This window comes from Staurois parvus, unplaced genomic scaffold (genome assembly GCF_062004578.1).
Source record: "Staurois parvus isolate SC_StPar_1 unplaced genomic scaffold, SC_StPar_1.0 ptg000469l, whole genome shotgun sequence".
Lineage (NCBI taxonomy): Eukaryota > Metazoa > Chordata > Amphibia > Anura > Ranidae > Staurois > Staurois parvus.
In genome coordinates, this window is record NW_028318265.1 from 1,532,247 (window position 1) to 1,550,928 (window position 18,682).

The 18,682-nt window shown below is 40.2% G+C and overlaps 1 protein-coding gene across 3 annotated transcripts in view; it reads left to right on the top strand.

Moving 5' to 3' along the window:
• The first annotated feature begins 1,121 nt into the window (after positions 1 to 1,121).
• The window catches only part of PDE3A (phosphodiesterase 3A), a 294,071-nt gene continuing 276,510 nt past the window's right edge, over positions 1,122 to 18,682 (top strand). For 2 of the 3 annotated variants that reach the window (XM_089689113.1, XM_089689114.1), the window contains exon 1: positions 1,122 to 1,461. In XM_089689113.1, coding sequence (XP_089545239.1) covers positions 1,387 to 1,461 — 75 coding nt within the window. In that variant the 5' untranslated portion in view covers positions 1,122 to 1,386. The remainder of the gene's footprint in view (positions 1,462 to 18,682) is intronic. The other variant, XM_089689115.1, reaches the window with a different exon arrangement.

The following is an 18,682-nucleotide window of genomic DNA, read 5'->3' on the forward strand; positions in this document are numbered from 1 at the left end:
AGTGCAGTGTATGTGTATATAGTGCAGTGTCTGTGTGTATAGAGTGCAGTGTATGTATAGACTGTAGTGTATTATAGAGTGCAGTATGTAGAGTGCAGTGTATGTATAAAGTGCAGTGTGTAGAGTGCAGTGTATGTTTAGAGTGCAGTGTGTAGAGTTCAGTGTATGTATAGAGTGCAGTGTGTAGAGTACAGTGTATGTTTAGAGTGCAGTGTGTAGAGTTCAGTGTATGTATAGAGTGCAGTGTGTAGAGTGCAGTGTATGTTTCGAGGACAGTGTGTAGAGTGCAGTGTATGTATGGAATGTAGTGTATAGAGCGCAGTGTATGTATAGAGTACAGTATGTAGAGTGCAATGTATGTATAGAGTGCAGTGTATGTATAGAGTGCAGTGTGTGTTTATAGAGTGCAGTGTGTGTGTATAGAGTGCAATATGTAGAGTGCAGTGTATGTATAGAGTGCAGTATGTAGAATGCAGTGTATGTATAGAGTGCAGTGTGTGTATAGAGTGCAGTGTATGCATAGAGTGCAATATGTAGAGTGCAGTGTGAGTATAGAGTGCAGTGTGTAGAGTGCAGTGTATAGAGCGCAGTGTATGTATAGTGCAGTGTATTTATAGAGTGCAGCGTGTAGAGTGCAGTGTATGTATAGAGTGCAGTGTGTAGATTGCAGTGTATGTATAGAGTGCAGTGTATGTATAGAGTGCAGTGTGTAGAGTGCAGTGTATGTATAGAGTGCAGTGTGTAGAGTGCAGTGTATGTATAGAGTGCAGTGTGTAGAGTGCAGTGTATGTATAGAGTGCAGTGTATGTATAGAGTGCAGTGTGTAGAGTGCAGTGTATGTATAGAGTGCAGTGTGTAGAGTGCAGTGTATGTATAGAGTGCAGTGTATGTATAGAGTGCAGTGTGTAGAGTGCAGTGTATGTATAGAGTGCAGTGTGTAGAGTGCAGTGTATGTATAGAGTGCAGTGTGTAGAGTGCAGTGTATGTATAGAGTGCAGTGTGTATAGTTCAGGTGGAAGACAGAAGTCCTGTCCAGCTGTGTATCTGGGACTGTCAGGCAGTAGAGTGTTGGTGGGGGGGGGGGGGGTGGTAGCAGAGCTCTCCAGCGCACACACACACACACAGACAGACACACAGACACAGCTGGGCAGGCAGGACGATGGGGAGAGCAGCGCAGAGGGGAGAGGAGAAGTTTGCAGGCTGTGGATGGTGATTGCACAGTGTGTGCTGTAGTGCAGTGGGGGGAGGATGGCAGAGGGCAGGCTGGTGCAGGGGCAGCTCCACTATTCCGGGCACAGACAGGCAGCAGGAAGCAGCAGATAGAAGGAGGAATGCAGCAGCCTCATCTGACTGAGCCCAGACTGTCTGCTCACACTCACTGCTAACATGTCTGGGACCCCAATCTGCAACAGCACAAGGGCCCACCGGAGGACCTCCCTGCCATGTATACCGAGGGAGCAGGTAAGTCCCACAACTTGAGTCCTGCCTGTCTCTGCTGACATTGTATCCCTCACACAACTTTCTCCTCTCTCCTCCACTCTTCCTCCACTCTGTGTCCTACTGCTGGGGACGCATACTCATCCCTCTGCTTCTCCTGCCCCCAGATACTCATCCCTCTGCTTCTCCTGCACCCAGATACTCATCCCTCTGCTTCTCCTGCCCCCAGATATCCTACACAGGAGACCCTTGAAACTTTGCTCTCACCTTGTCTGCAGGGGACCAACACCACTACTTTCAGGAGAACACCAATAGAGTTTACTAACATTGTCCACTGCTTGGTATAGCAGCCGTGCCCTGATCTATTATACAGTATTACACTACTGGTATATTATATATTATGGTACGGATTGGTAGTAGTTGTGTCCTGTTATATTATATGATATTATGGTATGGATAGGTAGTAGTTGTATCCTGGTATATTATATATTATGGTACGGATTGGTAGTAGTTGTGTCCTGTTATATTATATGATATTATGGTATGGATAGGTAGTAGTTGTGTCCTGGTATATTATATATTATGGTACGGATTGGTAGTAGTTGTGTCCTGGTATATTATATATTATGGTACGGATTGGTAGTAGTTGTATCCTGGTATATTATATGATATTATGGTACGGATCAGTAGTAGTTGTATCCTGGTATATTATATATTATGGTATGGATAGGTAGTAGTTGTATCCTGGTATATTATATATTATGGTACGGATTGGTAGTAGTTGTGTCCTGGTATATTATATATTATGGTACGGATCGGTAGTAGTTGTGTCCTGGTATATTATATATTATGGTACGGATTGGTAGTAGTTGTGTCCTGGTATATTATATGATATTATGGTACGGATTGGTAGTTGTGTCCTGGTATATTATATGATATTATGGTACGGATCGGTAGTAGTTGTGTGCTGGAATATTATATGATATTATGGTACGGATTAGTAGTAGTTGTGTCCTAGTATATTATATGATATTATGGTACGGCTCAGTAGTATGTGTGTCCTGGTATATTATATGATATTACGGTATACATTAGTAGTAGTTGTGTCCTGGTATATTATATGATATTACAGTACAGATTAGTAGTAGTTGTGTCCTGGTAGATTATATGATATTACAGTCCAGATTAGTAGTAGTTGTGTCCTGGTATATTATATGATATTACAGTCCAGATTAGTAGTAGTTGTGTCCTGGTATATTATATGATATTACAGTACAGATTAGTAGTAGGTGTGTCCTAGTATATTATATGATATTATGATACAAAATAGCAGTAATTGGGTCCTGGTGTATTATACAGTATTACAGTACAGACGTGTAGTCATGTCCCGGTGTATTATGTGATATTATGGTACAGATTGGTAGTAGTCATGCCCTGGCATGTGATATTATAGTACGGATTAGTAGTAGTTGTGACTTGGTGTATTATACAATATTAAAGTACAGATTAGTATTAGTGGTGTCCTGGAGTATTATATGATTTTACAGTAAGGGTTAGTAGTAATTGTGTACAGGTGTATTATACAATATCACAGATTAGTAGTAGTTGTGTCTCTCATGTATTATATGATCATTACACTACATATTAGTAGTAGTAGTAGTATATGTTAGTTGTTTTATTCCCAGTGTATTATACAATATTACAGCATAATTTATTATTATTATTATTATTACTAGTGTCCCAGTGTATTGTATGATATCACAATACAGTTTAGTAGTCATTAGGCCCTGGTATATTTTATACTTTTAAAGTACAGATTAGTAGTAGTTGTGTCCTGGTCTATTATGTGGTGTTAAAGTACAGATTAGTAGTAGTTTTGTCATGGTGTATTATACAATATTATGGTACAGATTAGTAGTAGTTGTGTCCTGGTCTATTATATGGTGTTAAGGTATAGATTAGTAGTTGTGTTTTTGTATGTTATATGGTATTACAGGACAAATTAGTGGTAGTTGTATTGTGGTGTATTATATGATACTACAGTACAAATTAGTAGTAGTTGTGTCCTGGTCTATTATATGGTGTTAAAGTACAGATTATTAGTAGTTGTGTCATGGTGTATTATACAATATTATGGTACAGATTAGTAGTAGTTGTGTTCTTGTCTATTATATGATATTAAGGTACAGATTAGTAGTTGTGTTTTGGTATGTTATATGGTATTACAGGACAAATTGTTGGTAGTTGTATTGTGGTGTATTATATGATATTATTGTACAGATTAGTAGTAGTCGTGTCCTGGTTTAATATATGATATTTCAGTATAGGGTTGTAAGAGTCATGTCCCGGTGTATTAAATTATATTAGGTGCAGATTGGTAGTAGTAGTGTCCTAGTGTAATTGCAGTATAGATTACTATTAGTTGTGTTTTAGTATATTATACGATATTACAGTACAAATTAGTAGTAGTTTGTTTCCTGATCCTGGTATATTATATGATATTACAGTACAGATTAGTAGTAGTTTGTTTCCTGGTCCTGGTATATTATATGAAATTTCAGTACAGGTTAGTAGTAGCTGGGTCTTGTACTATATTACAGTGCAGGTTGGTAGTAGATGTGTCCCAGTATGCTATACAGCATTACAATAAAAGTAGTAGTTATGGCATGGTGTATTATATGATATTACAGTACAGATTAGTAATAATGATGTCCTGATATATCATATGCTATTTACAGTACAGATCAGTAGTAGCAATGTCCCGGTGTAATATATGATATTACAGGACAGATCAGTAGTAGTGATGTCCTGGTGTAATATATATTAAAGTACAGATTAGTAGTAGTGATGTCCCAGTGTATTATATGATATTACAGTACAGATCAGTAGTAGTGGTCTCCTGGTGTAATATATGATATTACAGTACAGATCAGTAGTAGTGGTCTCCTGGTGTAATATATGATATTAGTAGTGGTCTCCTGGTGTAATATATGATATTACAGTACAGATCAGTAGTAGTGGTCTCCTGGTGTAATATATGATATTACAGTACAGATCAGTAGTAGTGGTCTATACAGTAGTAGTAAATATTACAGTACAGTACACGCTGTGTTAGGTACAGAGGCCCAATGCTGCCATTTCTCTGCCATATTTCCTAATACACAACACAGTTATGATGTCGCAGTATAAGACATACATATATATTGAATGCTGCAGGATGGTCACATTCACACTACTACCACCCTTGTTGTGTATGATACAACAATCGTTCCTGTGCCCTCTGTGACTCCTCCATTGCTGTCCCCGTCCCCCGAGTCTTCTGGAATACCACTGACAGTGTGTGTGATCGGAGGAGACAGGGCGCTATCAGGCTGCATACTGCTGAGCTATATTATATTATGTTGCAATCTGTGATAAGTTGCTGTCCGCTTCCTGTGGAGGAGGAAGAACTTCATGTGCTGAGAATGTCAGAGTATCCATGCAAACTTTGTACACCTTGATACTGAGCTGCATGAAGATATAAAAAGTGTATTGTGTTAGAGTCCTAGTATTGCCGTCACCTCGTGGCTGGTGTCACACAGTATTGTGTACTGATGGCATGCTGAAAGTTGGGATTCTAAGTTTCGCAGTACAGGATCTTGATATATTAATATGGGCAGAGGCTGCATATGGCATCATTTATGGGCTTTGATGTGAATCATTTTCTGCAGATTGTGGAGCTCCGTCTGTCTGTTGTGCTTCAAACTAAATGTAAAACACTGTTATGAATAATTGCTTTAAAAAACCCCCAAAAACAAAACATAACAAAAAAAAAAAAAAAAAAAAATATATATATATATATATATAAATGTTATGGTGTCCATTGCTTTTTCTTCTTCTGTCCATCTGGCAGTGTGAGCAGAACATGCCCGGTGATCAGTCGAGGTGCCTGTCAGTTATTTCACCTACACATGTTGTTCTTCACTTTGCGGGTCTTGGAGAAATTCATTAGTGGCAGAGTCATTGTTTGTGTGACGTTCACTTTCCCAATTCTGTTTCCAATCAGCAGCTTCCGTGTGAATGGACTATGACACAAAACCAAGCGTGGACAGGGCAGATCTGTGTGCTGCACTGTACGGCATGCCCTGCGCACACACAGAGGTCTATTTATAAAGCAGTGAATGTGACTTTCACCAAACATTCTCTTTTAGGTCCAGGTGTTTTAAATGACAGTGATTGCTTCTCCGCCAGAGAATGTTTGGTGAAAGTCACATCCACTCCCGTATAAATAGACCTAATAGTGCCTGCTGGATTCACTCTGTTCTTACGCAATCTCACGTTCACGGTTTAAAACATGAAAAAGGTTCAGATTGTTTAAATGTTGTTTGCTTTGGGCTGTGAAAATATTTGGGTCATTTGGTAATCATATTGTATATTGTTTTTCTTTAGTGATTGCTTCCTGACCTTGTTATATCCCGATTACAGCAGATATTTACAAACATCACTCCGGGATGTGTCACTTCGAAAGGGAACCCCTACGGTGTGAATATCCATTGCCAGACCCCTCAATGTTTGCCAAACAATCCCTTCTTCTTGTACACAGTGGAGGATTTTGGTGTTGTCCCAGTAGTTTGCTATGTGCACTCGACCTAAAGCTGGCCATACTCACCTAGATTTTTTTTCATTCAGCCTGTGGTCTAGGGCAGCCCATAGATGATACCTTAGATTGTACACCCCTTGAGGGTTAGGGACTGATGTGAATGTACAATATATATGTAAAGCACTGCGTAAATTTACGGCGCTGTATAAGCACCTGAAATAAATAAATAAATACAGTTTCTCTAAAAAAAACAAACTAATTCGATTCCTCCATCTGCACATTCTACATGGATGGAGGGATCCTCCCAGCTGAGCTATTGTATTCTGACAGTGGTGAGACTTCCCTGCCGTCAGAATACACCAATCAGTGTTGCAGGCTATAGCCTGCAGCACTGATTGAACGGGGGAAATCCAACAGGACGGTTGTACAGAAGTCGATCAGTATTGACTTCTGTGCAACCTCAGTGTTCATAAATGAATCGAAATTTGCCCGCGCCCTGCTGAACCGGACGTATTGTGATCCATGTACGCCTGGCTTTAAATAAACAATCTAACACTATACAGGGTGGACGGATGCATTTGCTGATGCTAATGTTGTATTTTGACAACCAGTTCCAGTGGCTGTCAGACTATCTGAACAGTGGCTGCATCTGATTGGATGCAGCCGCTGTTCACCCAACAGATCCTTCAATTTTTAAATGGATGAAGGATGTCATATGAGAGAGTGGTGAAAAGGCCATCCATGGAGGGAAATTCATAATTAATCAGCCCCTTATTTATATTTAAAGATAAATTGTCTTTTTTTTTTCTTTTATAGAGTCAAAAAGGGTTAACATCGCTATCCATTTTATTTTTTTTTAATAGGGAGATGTCCCTTTACTTTCTATCTTGTAAATTCAACAGGAAGTGCGAGGGTATCTTTCCAATGTGAGGGATATCGCTATTAGTTATCATGGAATCAAGTGTCCCCATTGAAAGATTTCCCCTCTTTTCCTGTTCTGGTGGCAACTCAAAATTCTGGATTTCTCCTCAACTTTATTCCTGGTGGTATTGTTGATCAGGACATTTGGAGAAAATGAATTTCCCAAACAGGGACACAGACAGCAATAAAAACCTGACAGTGGCAATTCCAAATAAAAATCCTTTGCTTTGATTATTGAAATCTTAAACCAGTGGTATAATGATGACCAATTAGGTTGGAGCTGGAATGCCATCTTTAACCGTTTCCCGTCTGCCCTATAGCAGATATACTGATACAGGGCAGCACAGGTGCGCAAAATCACGTATATATATAGGTGAGTTCGCATTTGCGAGTAGGGGGCGCATGTGCCCTACCTGCGCCACCATTTGTGGCAGCGGCTATCAATCACTGGGTCCCTGGTGATTACTCGCCGGCGCCTGGTGATTCACGAGCATCTCCGACGGGAAGGAGAACTGTATGTAAACAATACAGTTCTCCTCCCTGTCAGCTCTCACATACTGCTTTGTATGGCTGTGCAGTGAAGCACACTGACACAGCACACAGTTAACCCTTTGATCACCCCACATGTTAACCCCTTCATGTGCCATTAGTACAGTGTCAGTGCTTTTTTTTTAGCACTGATCACTGTATTGGTGTCACTGGGGATGTCAGTGACACCAACTCAGTTCCCCCCCGGTGTCAGAATGCCCGCTGCAGTCCTGCTATAATTCGCTGATCACCGCCATTACTAGTTAAAAAAAAAAAAAATGCCAGTATATATTCCGCCATTTGTGAATGCTCTAACTTTCACGTAAACCAATTAATTTACATGTATTGGGATTTTTTTTTAGCAGAGACATGTAGCAGAATACATTTTGCACTAAATTTATGACCACATTTTGATTTTTAATTTTTTTACCTGGACATGTTTAATAGCAAAAAGTCAAAAATATTGTTTTTTGGTCAAAATTGTCTGACTTTTTTTTTATAGCGCAAAACAAAAAAATACACAGGTGATCAAATACCACTGACAGAAAGCTCCATTTGTGGGAAAAAAAGGATATAAAGTTCATTTGGGTGCAGCGTTGCATGACCGCGCAATCATCAGTTAAAGTAACGCAGTGCCGTAACGCAAAAAATGGTCTGGTCACAGGAAGGGGGGTAAATCCTCAGGAGGGCAAGTGGTTAAGCTAAAAAAAAAAGAAAATTTCCACCTTGAAAAAATGTAAACTTTGCTTCTGAGTGTAGCTGATGTAATGGAAATGATTGTTAGCCGGAGTTCCCCTGAAGCAGCCAAAGTTCTCCTGATCCTCAAGGCTTCAGTATTGGCCCTGGGGTGCCTTTTTTTCTCTGGGCTCCAATTTCTGCTATTTTGTTGAAAAATTATTTTATATAAGATATATAAAAACAACATATTTAATTGGGATACATTCCACCCTGTACTGTGACACAGCGCATCAATACACTACATTGCAATACCGTTCCAATCACACAAGAAATACATCCACTCTGTGGTATGATGCTGAATGTGTTGTGTGGAGCAAAGTTCCCCGAACCATCACGTCATGCCTGATGCCGCTTACCCCGAAAGCAATGGGGTTGGTTTACTAAAGGTAAATAGACTGTGTACTTTGCAAGTGCAGTTGCTCCAGAGCTTAGTAAATGAGATAAAGCTTCACTTTTCAAAGAACACCCAATCACATACAAGAAAAATACAAAAAACAGCATTTTTGCTTGCACATGATTGGATGATGGAGGTTAGCAGAGCCTCCCCTCATTTACTGAGCTCTGGAGGAACTGACCTTGCAGAGTGCAGCTACACTTGCAAAGTGCACAGACTATTTACCTTTAACAAAGTGCACAGTCTATTTACCTTTAACAAAGTGCACAGACTATTTACCTTTAGCAAAGTGCACAGTCTATTTACCTTTAGCAAAGTGCACAGACTATTTACCTTTAACAAAGTGCACAGACTATTTACCTTTAGCAAAGTGTACAGTCTATTTACCTGTAATAAAGTGCACAGTCTATTTACCTTTAACAAAGTGCACAGTCTATTTACCTTTAGCAAAGTGCACAGTCTATTTACCTTTAGCAAAGTGCACAGTCTATTTACCTTTAGCAAAGTGTACAGTCTATTTACCTTTAGCAAAGTGCACAGTCTATTTACCTTTAGCAAAGTGTACAGTCTATTTACCTTTAGCAAAGTGCACAGTCTATTTACCTTTAACAAAGTGCACAGTCTATTTACCTTTAACAAAGTGCACAGTCTATTTACCTTTAGCAAAGTGCACAGTCTATTTACCTTTAACAAAGTGCACAGTCTTTTTACCTTTAGTAAATCAACCTCATTATGAGGCCCCTAAGGTACCACCAGAATACCTAGTTGCGCAATGCTGAGTTGGACTCCTCTCCCGCACATCCTACATGGCACCGCAACTAAAACAAAACATGGAACATATCAAAAACAATTCAATAAGCAACAGAGTTCTGCTATTAGACAACCCAAATGATCTGTTTGGTGACTTGTGGTTTCTCTTTCTAAGGTGATAATGGAGATGCTAGAATGATCCGTGCATGCCTTGGGGAGAGCGACGCTGCACCAAACTCTAGAATACCAAAAAAGGGCATTCATGTGGCATTTAGCATTGTGGGGCTGAGGAAAGGACGCTGGTGACATCTAGAACTAAAGAGGATAAAATGTAAGAAATAAAAAACAAATCTTCTCCTGCAGCAAAAAGACTCCCTGAGAACGGCGCCCGGGCAGGGAGATGTCTCTAGCAGGGTCTGTACATTGCTCAAACTGTATTTTTAGCCAGAGAATTTTTAGAGAAAAGTTAGAGTACGGAACATTTTTTTCCCCTCTCATTTGGCTGAGAGAAGAAGTGAGCCTGTGTTTTGCAGGAATTCAGTTCCCTGTGGATTTGCAGAGGGCATGGGGAAAGGGAGCTCTGAGTCCGCACATGTGCTCATCAGGACGAGGACGCATTTTCTATTAAAGTAAATAAAATGCGCAGGGTGGCCTGGGAGGGTGAAGCTGCATTTCCTGCAGGAATTAGGACTTTGCTGGGAATGGTGGATGATTTCTGAGTGTACTGCCGGCTGACAGCCCCATCTCAATCTCCTAATATCCTTTGTTGATTCTCCTGGTATTAGAGGGATGGCACATTATCCTCTCTGGGTCTCCGCGCTCCGCAAATAACCCAGGCTTGGTACTGAACTCATTAAGAGGCGTTTTGTGCTGGAACTACTGGAATTGTGAAACATCTCACCTACTTACAGGGATGTCTCCAACACTGCAGGAGGGAGTACACGATATAAAGGGATAGCGGGAACCCAAAGAATATAGCACACAGGGAGCACCATATACATATAAGGTGTACAGGAGGATGTCCAGCTGCAGACCCCGAGGGCTGAATCCCTGACGTATTTTCAGCATTTCTTTAATTAACAGACAGCAGTGAATTAAGTAAAATGAGGATAATGTCCCTGTATGTCCCAAAATTCTAACTATATGTAGTCCGTAAGGACAAGCTGGATACCTGCCATTTAGTATTCTAGGGTTATGGTACAGAAAGAGTGCAGATTACAAAGAGTACCACATACTGGAACTATAATACACAAAGAGTATAAAATACAAGACGTATAATATAAAAAATGTATAGTATACAGAGCATAATGTACATGGAGTATAAGTTACAAGAAGAATAGTATATGAAGAGAATAACATACAGAGAGTTTAGTATACAAGAGTATAGAATAGTAGCATACAGGAAGTGGGGAATATAAAAAGTATAACATACAAGAAGTATAGGATATGCATAGTGCAGAATATCAGTATAAAACAAGAAGTATACAAAAAGTATCCTATCCAAAGAGTAAAACATACAAGAAGTATAGGATACGCATAGTGCAGAATATTGGTATAAAACAAGAAGTATACAAAAAGTATCCTATCCAAAGAGTAAAACATACAAGAAGTATATGATACGCATAGTGCAGAATATTGGTATAAAACAAGAAGTATACAAAAAGTATCCTATCCAAAGAGTAAAACATACAAGTATAGGATACGCATAGTGCAGAATATCGGTATAAAACAAGAAGTATACAAAAAGTATCCTATCCAAAGAGTAAAACATACAAGTATAGGATACGTATAGTGCAGAATATCGGTATAAAACAAGAAGTATACAAAAAGTATCCTATTCAAAGAGTAAAACATACAAGAAGTATAGGATACGCATAGTGCAGAATATCGGTATAAAACAAGAAGTATACAAAAAGTATCCTATTCAAAGAGTAAAACATACAAGAAGTATATGATACGCATAGTGCAGAATATCGGTATAAAACAAGAAGTATACAAAAAGTATCATATCCAAAGAGTAAAACATACAAGAAGTGTAAAATACAAAAAGTGTAGTTTACAAAAAATATAACATACTGTACAAGAGTATAACATACAAGAAGTATAATATACAGATATTTTACCATACAAAGAGTATAACATAGAAGAAGCAAAATATACAAAGAGTAAAGCATACAGGAATCATAACATACAGGTTTAACGTACAAGATATATAACATATAAGGTGTATACAAAGTAACATGAAAAAAATGCTTTGTATTGTATGTATGCAAGCAATATTTAATATATTATGAAGGGAATAATGTTTACAATGTATATAATATACAGCAGGGCATGTGTGTTGGGTTATTTTAGGATTGAATTCCATATTGCTAACAAATGAAAATAATTTCTAAGGACAATTTGCTACTGAGTAAATACTTTCAAGAACTGTTTCCTATTAGCCATTCCAGGAATATAAGACAAAGGATATAGTATGTAAGTATTCAGTATGTAAGACTGCATAGAAGATTCAAATATATATAATAGGAGGGATATAGTATACAACATAGGCTGCATATAATACACTGTACATATATATATAATAGGAGGGATATAGTATACAACATAGGCTGCATATAATACACTGTACATATATATATAATAGGGATATAGTATATAATATATAACATAGGCTACATAGAATATACTAAACATATATATATAATAGAAGGGATATAGTATACAACATAGGCTGCATATAATACACTGTACATATATATATAATAGGAGGGATATAGTATACAACATAGGCTGCATATAATACACTGTACATATATATATAATAGGGATATAGTATATAACATAGGCTACATAGAATATACTGTACAAATAAATATAATAGGAGGGATATAATATACAATGTAGGCTGTTTAGGAGGCATAATATGTGTGTGTGTGTGTATATATATATATATATATATATATATGGATATATCATATATCTCTAGTAACTTGGTGGGAGGTAAATGTCATTTATCCCTTCTGTCTAATCAGTGGAATGGGATCCTATGAATTTTGGCCTTGTGATAAAATCAGCATAATTATTATTATTATTATACAGTATTTATAAAGCGCCAATAGTTCGCTCAGCGCTGTACATTACAGAGGGGAACAGAACATGTGTCAGAACAATACCAATACAATGCAAAACATGAGGGGATGGAGGGCCCTGCTCTTTCGAGCTTAATGATAATTCATCCAGTAAAGTGATTTGTGAATCTTTGTAGACTTTTGGTGAGTGTTGGCCGGAAAGGGGCTCTGTGTCCCCGTGTGATTGAAGGTGTCACCTCCAGTGAGGCCACATCAGGTAACGCTGTAGAAACATTTTCCAGGGTAGCTGGGACAGTGAAGGGGACATTGTTGGGTCTTTGACAAATCGGAATTACCATGGAGGTTCGTTGCCACCAGGGAACTTCTCGCTCACTGCTGTGTTATGATTGGTGATGATTGTGTTATACAAGCACATAAAAAGACGAAACGTGAAATATGAAGAGTTCTCTGAGAATGAATAATATATTTGATAAAATGGCTAGACACATGAAGGATCTTGGGACATTTTGGATGTGGATCAGAACTGAGGGAAATCATTTAGTTGATGCATCAGATTCATTGGTCACTTGAAATGTCTTTGTAAACATTGTTATGATAGTCAGTCTCCATATTGATGTTACAGAGTAGCTTTTATTCAGGTGGAATTGGCCTCCACAGAAGGGGAGGCTGACAACCTATGTACGGATTATTGAGCCTCCACTGTGCAATGTTGGAGTGTGTTTGGGGTGAGCGGAGTTGAAGAAAGGCTGAGAAGGTGGTGATGAATATTTGCATTCTAGTGGGATAACAGGGCCTTCCTATAGATCCTTTGTGCCCATTCTATGGGGGCCAGATGTGGCCCTTTGGCAGTTTTTGTGCAGCCATTGGGGCCCCTATAGACGGTGTTTTTGTGCTAACTCGAGCTAGTGAAGGAAAAATATTCTTCATACTGGGCTCTGGTAGTTATTGGTTTGGTGTATTGTTTTCACACTAGCTTACCTTTTTCTGTAATGTCCTTCACTTTCCACTTTAGATTTTTTCCTCTGATCTTTTCTAATTGATCTTTCTAAAAAAAATATAAAATGTGGAACAAGGGGGCTGTGGTGAACACAAATGTGAGAGCTTTGATTTGCAAAGGGAGTGCAATTTCTAGTTGTCTTATCTCATATTTCCCGTCTCTAACAGTCTCCTGAAGCATGGCCCCAGTCTCAAATAACTCCTGTTGTATCTCCACATTCTCTGGCCATCTCTATAGTATGCCTGCTGTCTGTGCTCATCTCCTGTAATGTTTTCACTCTCTGACCATCTCTTTTAGTATGTCTGCAGTCTGATCATCTCCTGTAATATGTCTCCACTCTCTGACCATCTCTTGTAGTATGTCTGCAGTCTGTGTCCATCTCCTGTAGTACGTCTGCTGTCTCTGACAGTCTTCTGTAGTATGGCTACAGTCTTTGTCCATCAGTATGTCTGGTGTCCATATCTAGTAAGATGTCTACAGTCTTTGACCATCTCCTGTAATATGTCTGCAGTCTTTGATCATCTGCTGTATTATGTCTTCACTCTCTGACCATCTCTTTTAGTATATCTGCTGTCTCTGCAGTCTCCGTCCATCTCCTGTAGTACATCTGCAGTCTCTGACAATCTTCTGTAGTATGTCTGCAGTCTCTGTCCATATCAAGTAAGATGTCTACAGTCTCTGACCATCTCCTGTAATATGTCTGCAATCTCTGACCATCTCCCATTATATGTCTGCAGTCTCTGAACATTTCCTGGAATATATCTGCAGTCTCTGACCATTTCCAGTAATACATTTACAGTCTTTGTCCATCTCTTGTATGATGTGTGCAGACTCTGACCATCTCTTGTATCATGTTTTCAGTCTCTGACCATCTCTTGTAGCAAGCCTGTAGTCTCTGACCATCTCTTGTAGTATGTCTGCAGTCTGTCACCATTTCCTGTACATGTTTGCAGTCTCTGACCTTCTCCCACAGTGCCTTGAAAAAGTATTTGTACTCCTTGAAATTTTCCACATTTTGTCATATTACAACCAAAAACATAAATGTATTTTATTGTGATTTTTTGTGATAGACCAACACAAAGTGGCACATAATTGTGAAGTGGAAGGAAAATGATAAATGGTTTTCAAAAATTTTTACAAATAAATATCTGAACAGTGTGGAGTGCATTTGTATTCAGCCCCATTTACTCTGATACCCCTAACTAAAATCTAGTGGAATCAATTGCCTTCAGAAGTCACCTAATTAGTAAATAGAGTCCACCTGTGTGTGCTTTAATCTCAGTGCTTTAATCTCAGTATAAATACACCTGTTCTGTGAAGCCCTCAGAGGTTTGTTAGAGAACATTAGTGAATAAACAGCATCATGAAGGCCAAGGAGCACACCAGACAGGTCAGGGATAAAGTTGTGGAGATGTTTAAATATTTTTAGGTTATAAAAAAATATCCCAAGCTTTGAACCTCTCACAGAGCACTGTTCAATCCATCATCTGAAAATGGAAACGGTATGGCACAACTGCAAACCTACAAAGACCACAAACTGCAAACCTACAAAGACCACAACTTTATCCCTGACCTGTCTGGTGTGTTCCTTGGCCTTCATCATGCTGTTTGTTCACTAATGTTCTCTAACAAACTGCAATGTAAATAGGGGACTGTGATGTAAAGGGGGGACTGCGATGTAATTGGGGAACTGTGATGTACAGGGAGGACTGCGATGTAAAGGGAGGACTGCACTGTAAAGGGGGGACTGCGATGTAAAGGGGGGGGTACTGTGATGTAAAGGGAGGACTAGGATATAAAAGGGGGACTGCTAAGTAAAGGCAGAGCTCTGTGATGTGAAGGAATACATCAGGACAAAGCTAAACAACCATTTCTGTTAATATCACATTAGACCGGCTCTTGCAATACATAGTTGATGGCTAGATCTATAGTTTGTACAATGGATATTGACTTAAAGTGGATCTAATGGGCAACAGAAAACAACTGGGATCCGGCCGACTTTTTATTCCAGAAGATGCATGCTGTGTCTCTCCTGCAGTAACACAAACTTACCTTCTTGTTTGCAGCAGTTTCCTTTAGGGTTTGTTTACACTTGTGTTGTCTTCTGAAGAGTGATCTACAATGGATCGCCCCACTGATAGCATTTGACAGGCGGTGATGAGGTGTTATGCTGCCTCCTCACTGTGTGTTTGAACCCCTAAAACGTGTCCCATTATGCCTCAACTGCATGCATTGCTCATGTTGTGGTGTGACCCCATTCATTTGAATTGGTGGAGTTCGGTGCGTGGTTCACCCACTAATGGTGATAGTAGGGACAAAGTTTACCACAGCACAATGCAAACCATTGTGGCCGCAGCATATGTACTGTACTACCCCCGTCTGATGCCTTTACAGCTTAAATAGGAATGTTTGGGGTAGTAAAAATGTGGCTCAGGATGTTTTTACAGCCCCCCAACATGAAATGTAAATGAAGTCTTAGACTGTACACTGAGCTGCGCAGGGTACATTCTTGACACACTTCAGCACCAGATCGAATGAATCGTGGAGCTTAGTGTCGCTTTGAGCTGTTTCCTGGGTTTTGAGCTCATCGCAGGATCTGACGGAGAAAGCGCTAGCTGGTCATGTGACTGTGACATCACCTCTGAACAGTGACAATCCCTTTATTGCTGTTCAGGTTGTTGGAGGTTTCCAGATCGCTGAGAATACAGAGCTCCATATAGAGATGTAGATGATGGCGATGAGCCCCGTCCCGTACAGGTGATTGATGGCCCCATAAATGGCGCTCAGCACAGATTGGGCCATATATCAGTCCATTTAGGGTAGAAGGGGGAAGTGATAATCCGCCTTCTTATTTCCTCTTTCACCTGAGACAAGGTCAATAAACAAAATCTTCCCAAAACTGGAGGAATACAACTCTTCCAGCTGGTGTGTGACAGGACGAGTTCTGCGGCTTACAGATGGTGACTTGGGGCTAATCGGTCATCATTTGTGGGCTGGATGGTGCAGAAATGGTGGAGGAATACTGAACATTTTGCAGGAAGGACATTTATTATAGTGGACCTGTCATCAGATGTATATTTCATGTTACGTGCAGCATGTTCAGTAATGTCAGTGTAACACTCTCAGGTATTTATTACCTCTCACAGAGAACATACTACTCCCCCTGACAAGGCCTTCATCTGCTTTTCTCTCCAGAAGGACAGTGTCATCTTTGTTCAGATATCACCAGGGCCACCACCTTCTTCTTGGGCTGAGATAAGGTCTCAAAGATGACACAATCATGTAAATCCTAGGGTCTGTGCAGTTCTTTTCTGTGTTCACAAATGTCCAACACAGATCAGCCCCTGCTGCAGCCTCTCACCTTGTGACTTGCTACAGAGTTGCAATGCTGCATTCTTTGGAAGGAGGAAAGAAAGGTTAGAAGCTCTCTTGCTGTCGGTTAATACTTCCTTTGTGGTCACCAGTACAGAACACAAAAGGAAATCTTTCCAACAGGGACAGAGCTATCAATAAAAAAAAATGACAGAGCTTCTCTGCGCTCCAGGCAAAACTAGAAATACAATGAAATATGTGGAGTCTTGTAGGTAGAATACATCTGACTGCCATTAGTGATGAGCTGAAAATGTTTACAAGTAAAAGTGTATGGACATCGACTCCAGCAGCTAAACGAATTACTGTGTGATTTATTAAAAGGAAGTCAATCAGGAGAGTAATAAAGGGCAATAATATCGGGATCGTTCAGGTGACGGCGCTGATAACAGCGAGAAAAACAAAGAGACAATTCTGCTGTAAGCAGAAAGCAAAAATATGTGGATAAGATCAATCAATATCAGGATAATCTGCAGAATATATCAGTATGCATCTGTCAGGAGGAATATGGGACAGAGCGATGCTCTGCAGATCACGAGAAAGGTCAGTGAAGGAATAATCTGCAGAATATATTCATTCGGATCTGTCCAGTGAGAGATTGGATGGAGCAATGTTCTGCAGATCTCTTACGGGCCAATGATATAATAATTTGCAGAATATAAATATGTATTTGTCAGGGGATAGATAGTATGGAGCAATGTTCTGCACATCTCTATAAAGGTCAGTGAAGGAATAATCTGCAGAATATATTAATAGAGATCTGTCAGGAGAGAGACTGGATGGCGCAATATAAGGACACTTACCTGTCTGGAGATCCAGCAATGTCCTTACCCGAACCGGCTTCAGGTGCAGGAGCCGACATCTTGGGTAAGGGAAACCAGCAGTGAAGCCTTCTGCCTTCATAGCCGGTTTCCTACTGCGCATGCGGAAGCTGTGTGACTGGTCCCGCAGTCTTCTGGGACCTGTGTGTGTCAAAGAAAGCTTCGGGGGGGGGGGGGGGAGCTGAAAGGTCACCGTGGCGATCTTACCCGGCAGTGGGAGATGGTACATGTCAAAACCCGGTACCCCCCAAAAAGAGCCAGATGTGGCAGTGAAGGGGGGAAAGGAGGCAAACAAACGGAACTTCCCCTTTTGGGTGAAGTTCAGCTTTAAAATGCTACTAAACCCACAACAATAAAATCAGTCTGTATATGCAGTGAAGCATGCTAGTTATACTCACTGTGGAACCTAAGGGGTTAATCCTCTGCATTGTGTAAAAAGGCTGTTTGATCCTGTCTCTTCTGATCCTCCTCTGCTTCTACTGTTCCCAATCCATATGCTGATAGTACAGAGCTCTGGGGGTCACTCTGCACATGCTCAGCTTAGTGTGTATTACTAGAAAGCTGTTTTTCTTCTTGGGAGAGTGCATGTGATCAGCACAGGGCCAATCAGCACTGTGCAGACAGAGCATCAGGGGTTATGCATCCTCCTAGAGCAGAATGAAAACTCCTCCTACAAGCCTTAACCAGTGCTCAGCCGGACACTGATAGAAGTCACAAGACTGCTACATATTGCTGATGAGAAAAGGTATTTAGCCGTTCATATTTACTAAAATAATTGCACTTCTGTGTACTGTGGGAGACCAGATATAGTGAATGCAGAGTCCAGAGAGACCAGATATAGTGAATGCAGGGTCCAGGGAGACCGGATATAGTGAATGCAGGGTCCGGGGAGACCGGATATAGTGAATGCAGGGTCCGGGGAGACCAGATATAGTGAATGCAGGGTCCTGGGAGACCAGATATAGTGAATGCAGGGTCCGGGGAGACCAGATATAGTGAATGCAGGGTCCGGGGAGACCGGATATAGTGAATGCAGGGTCCGGGGAGACCAGATAT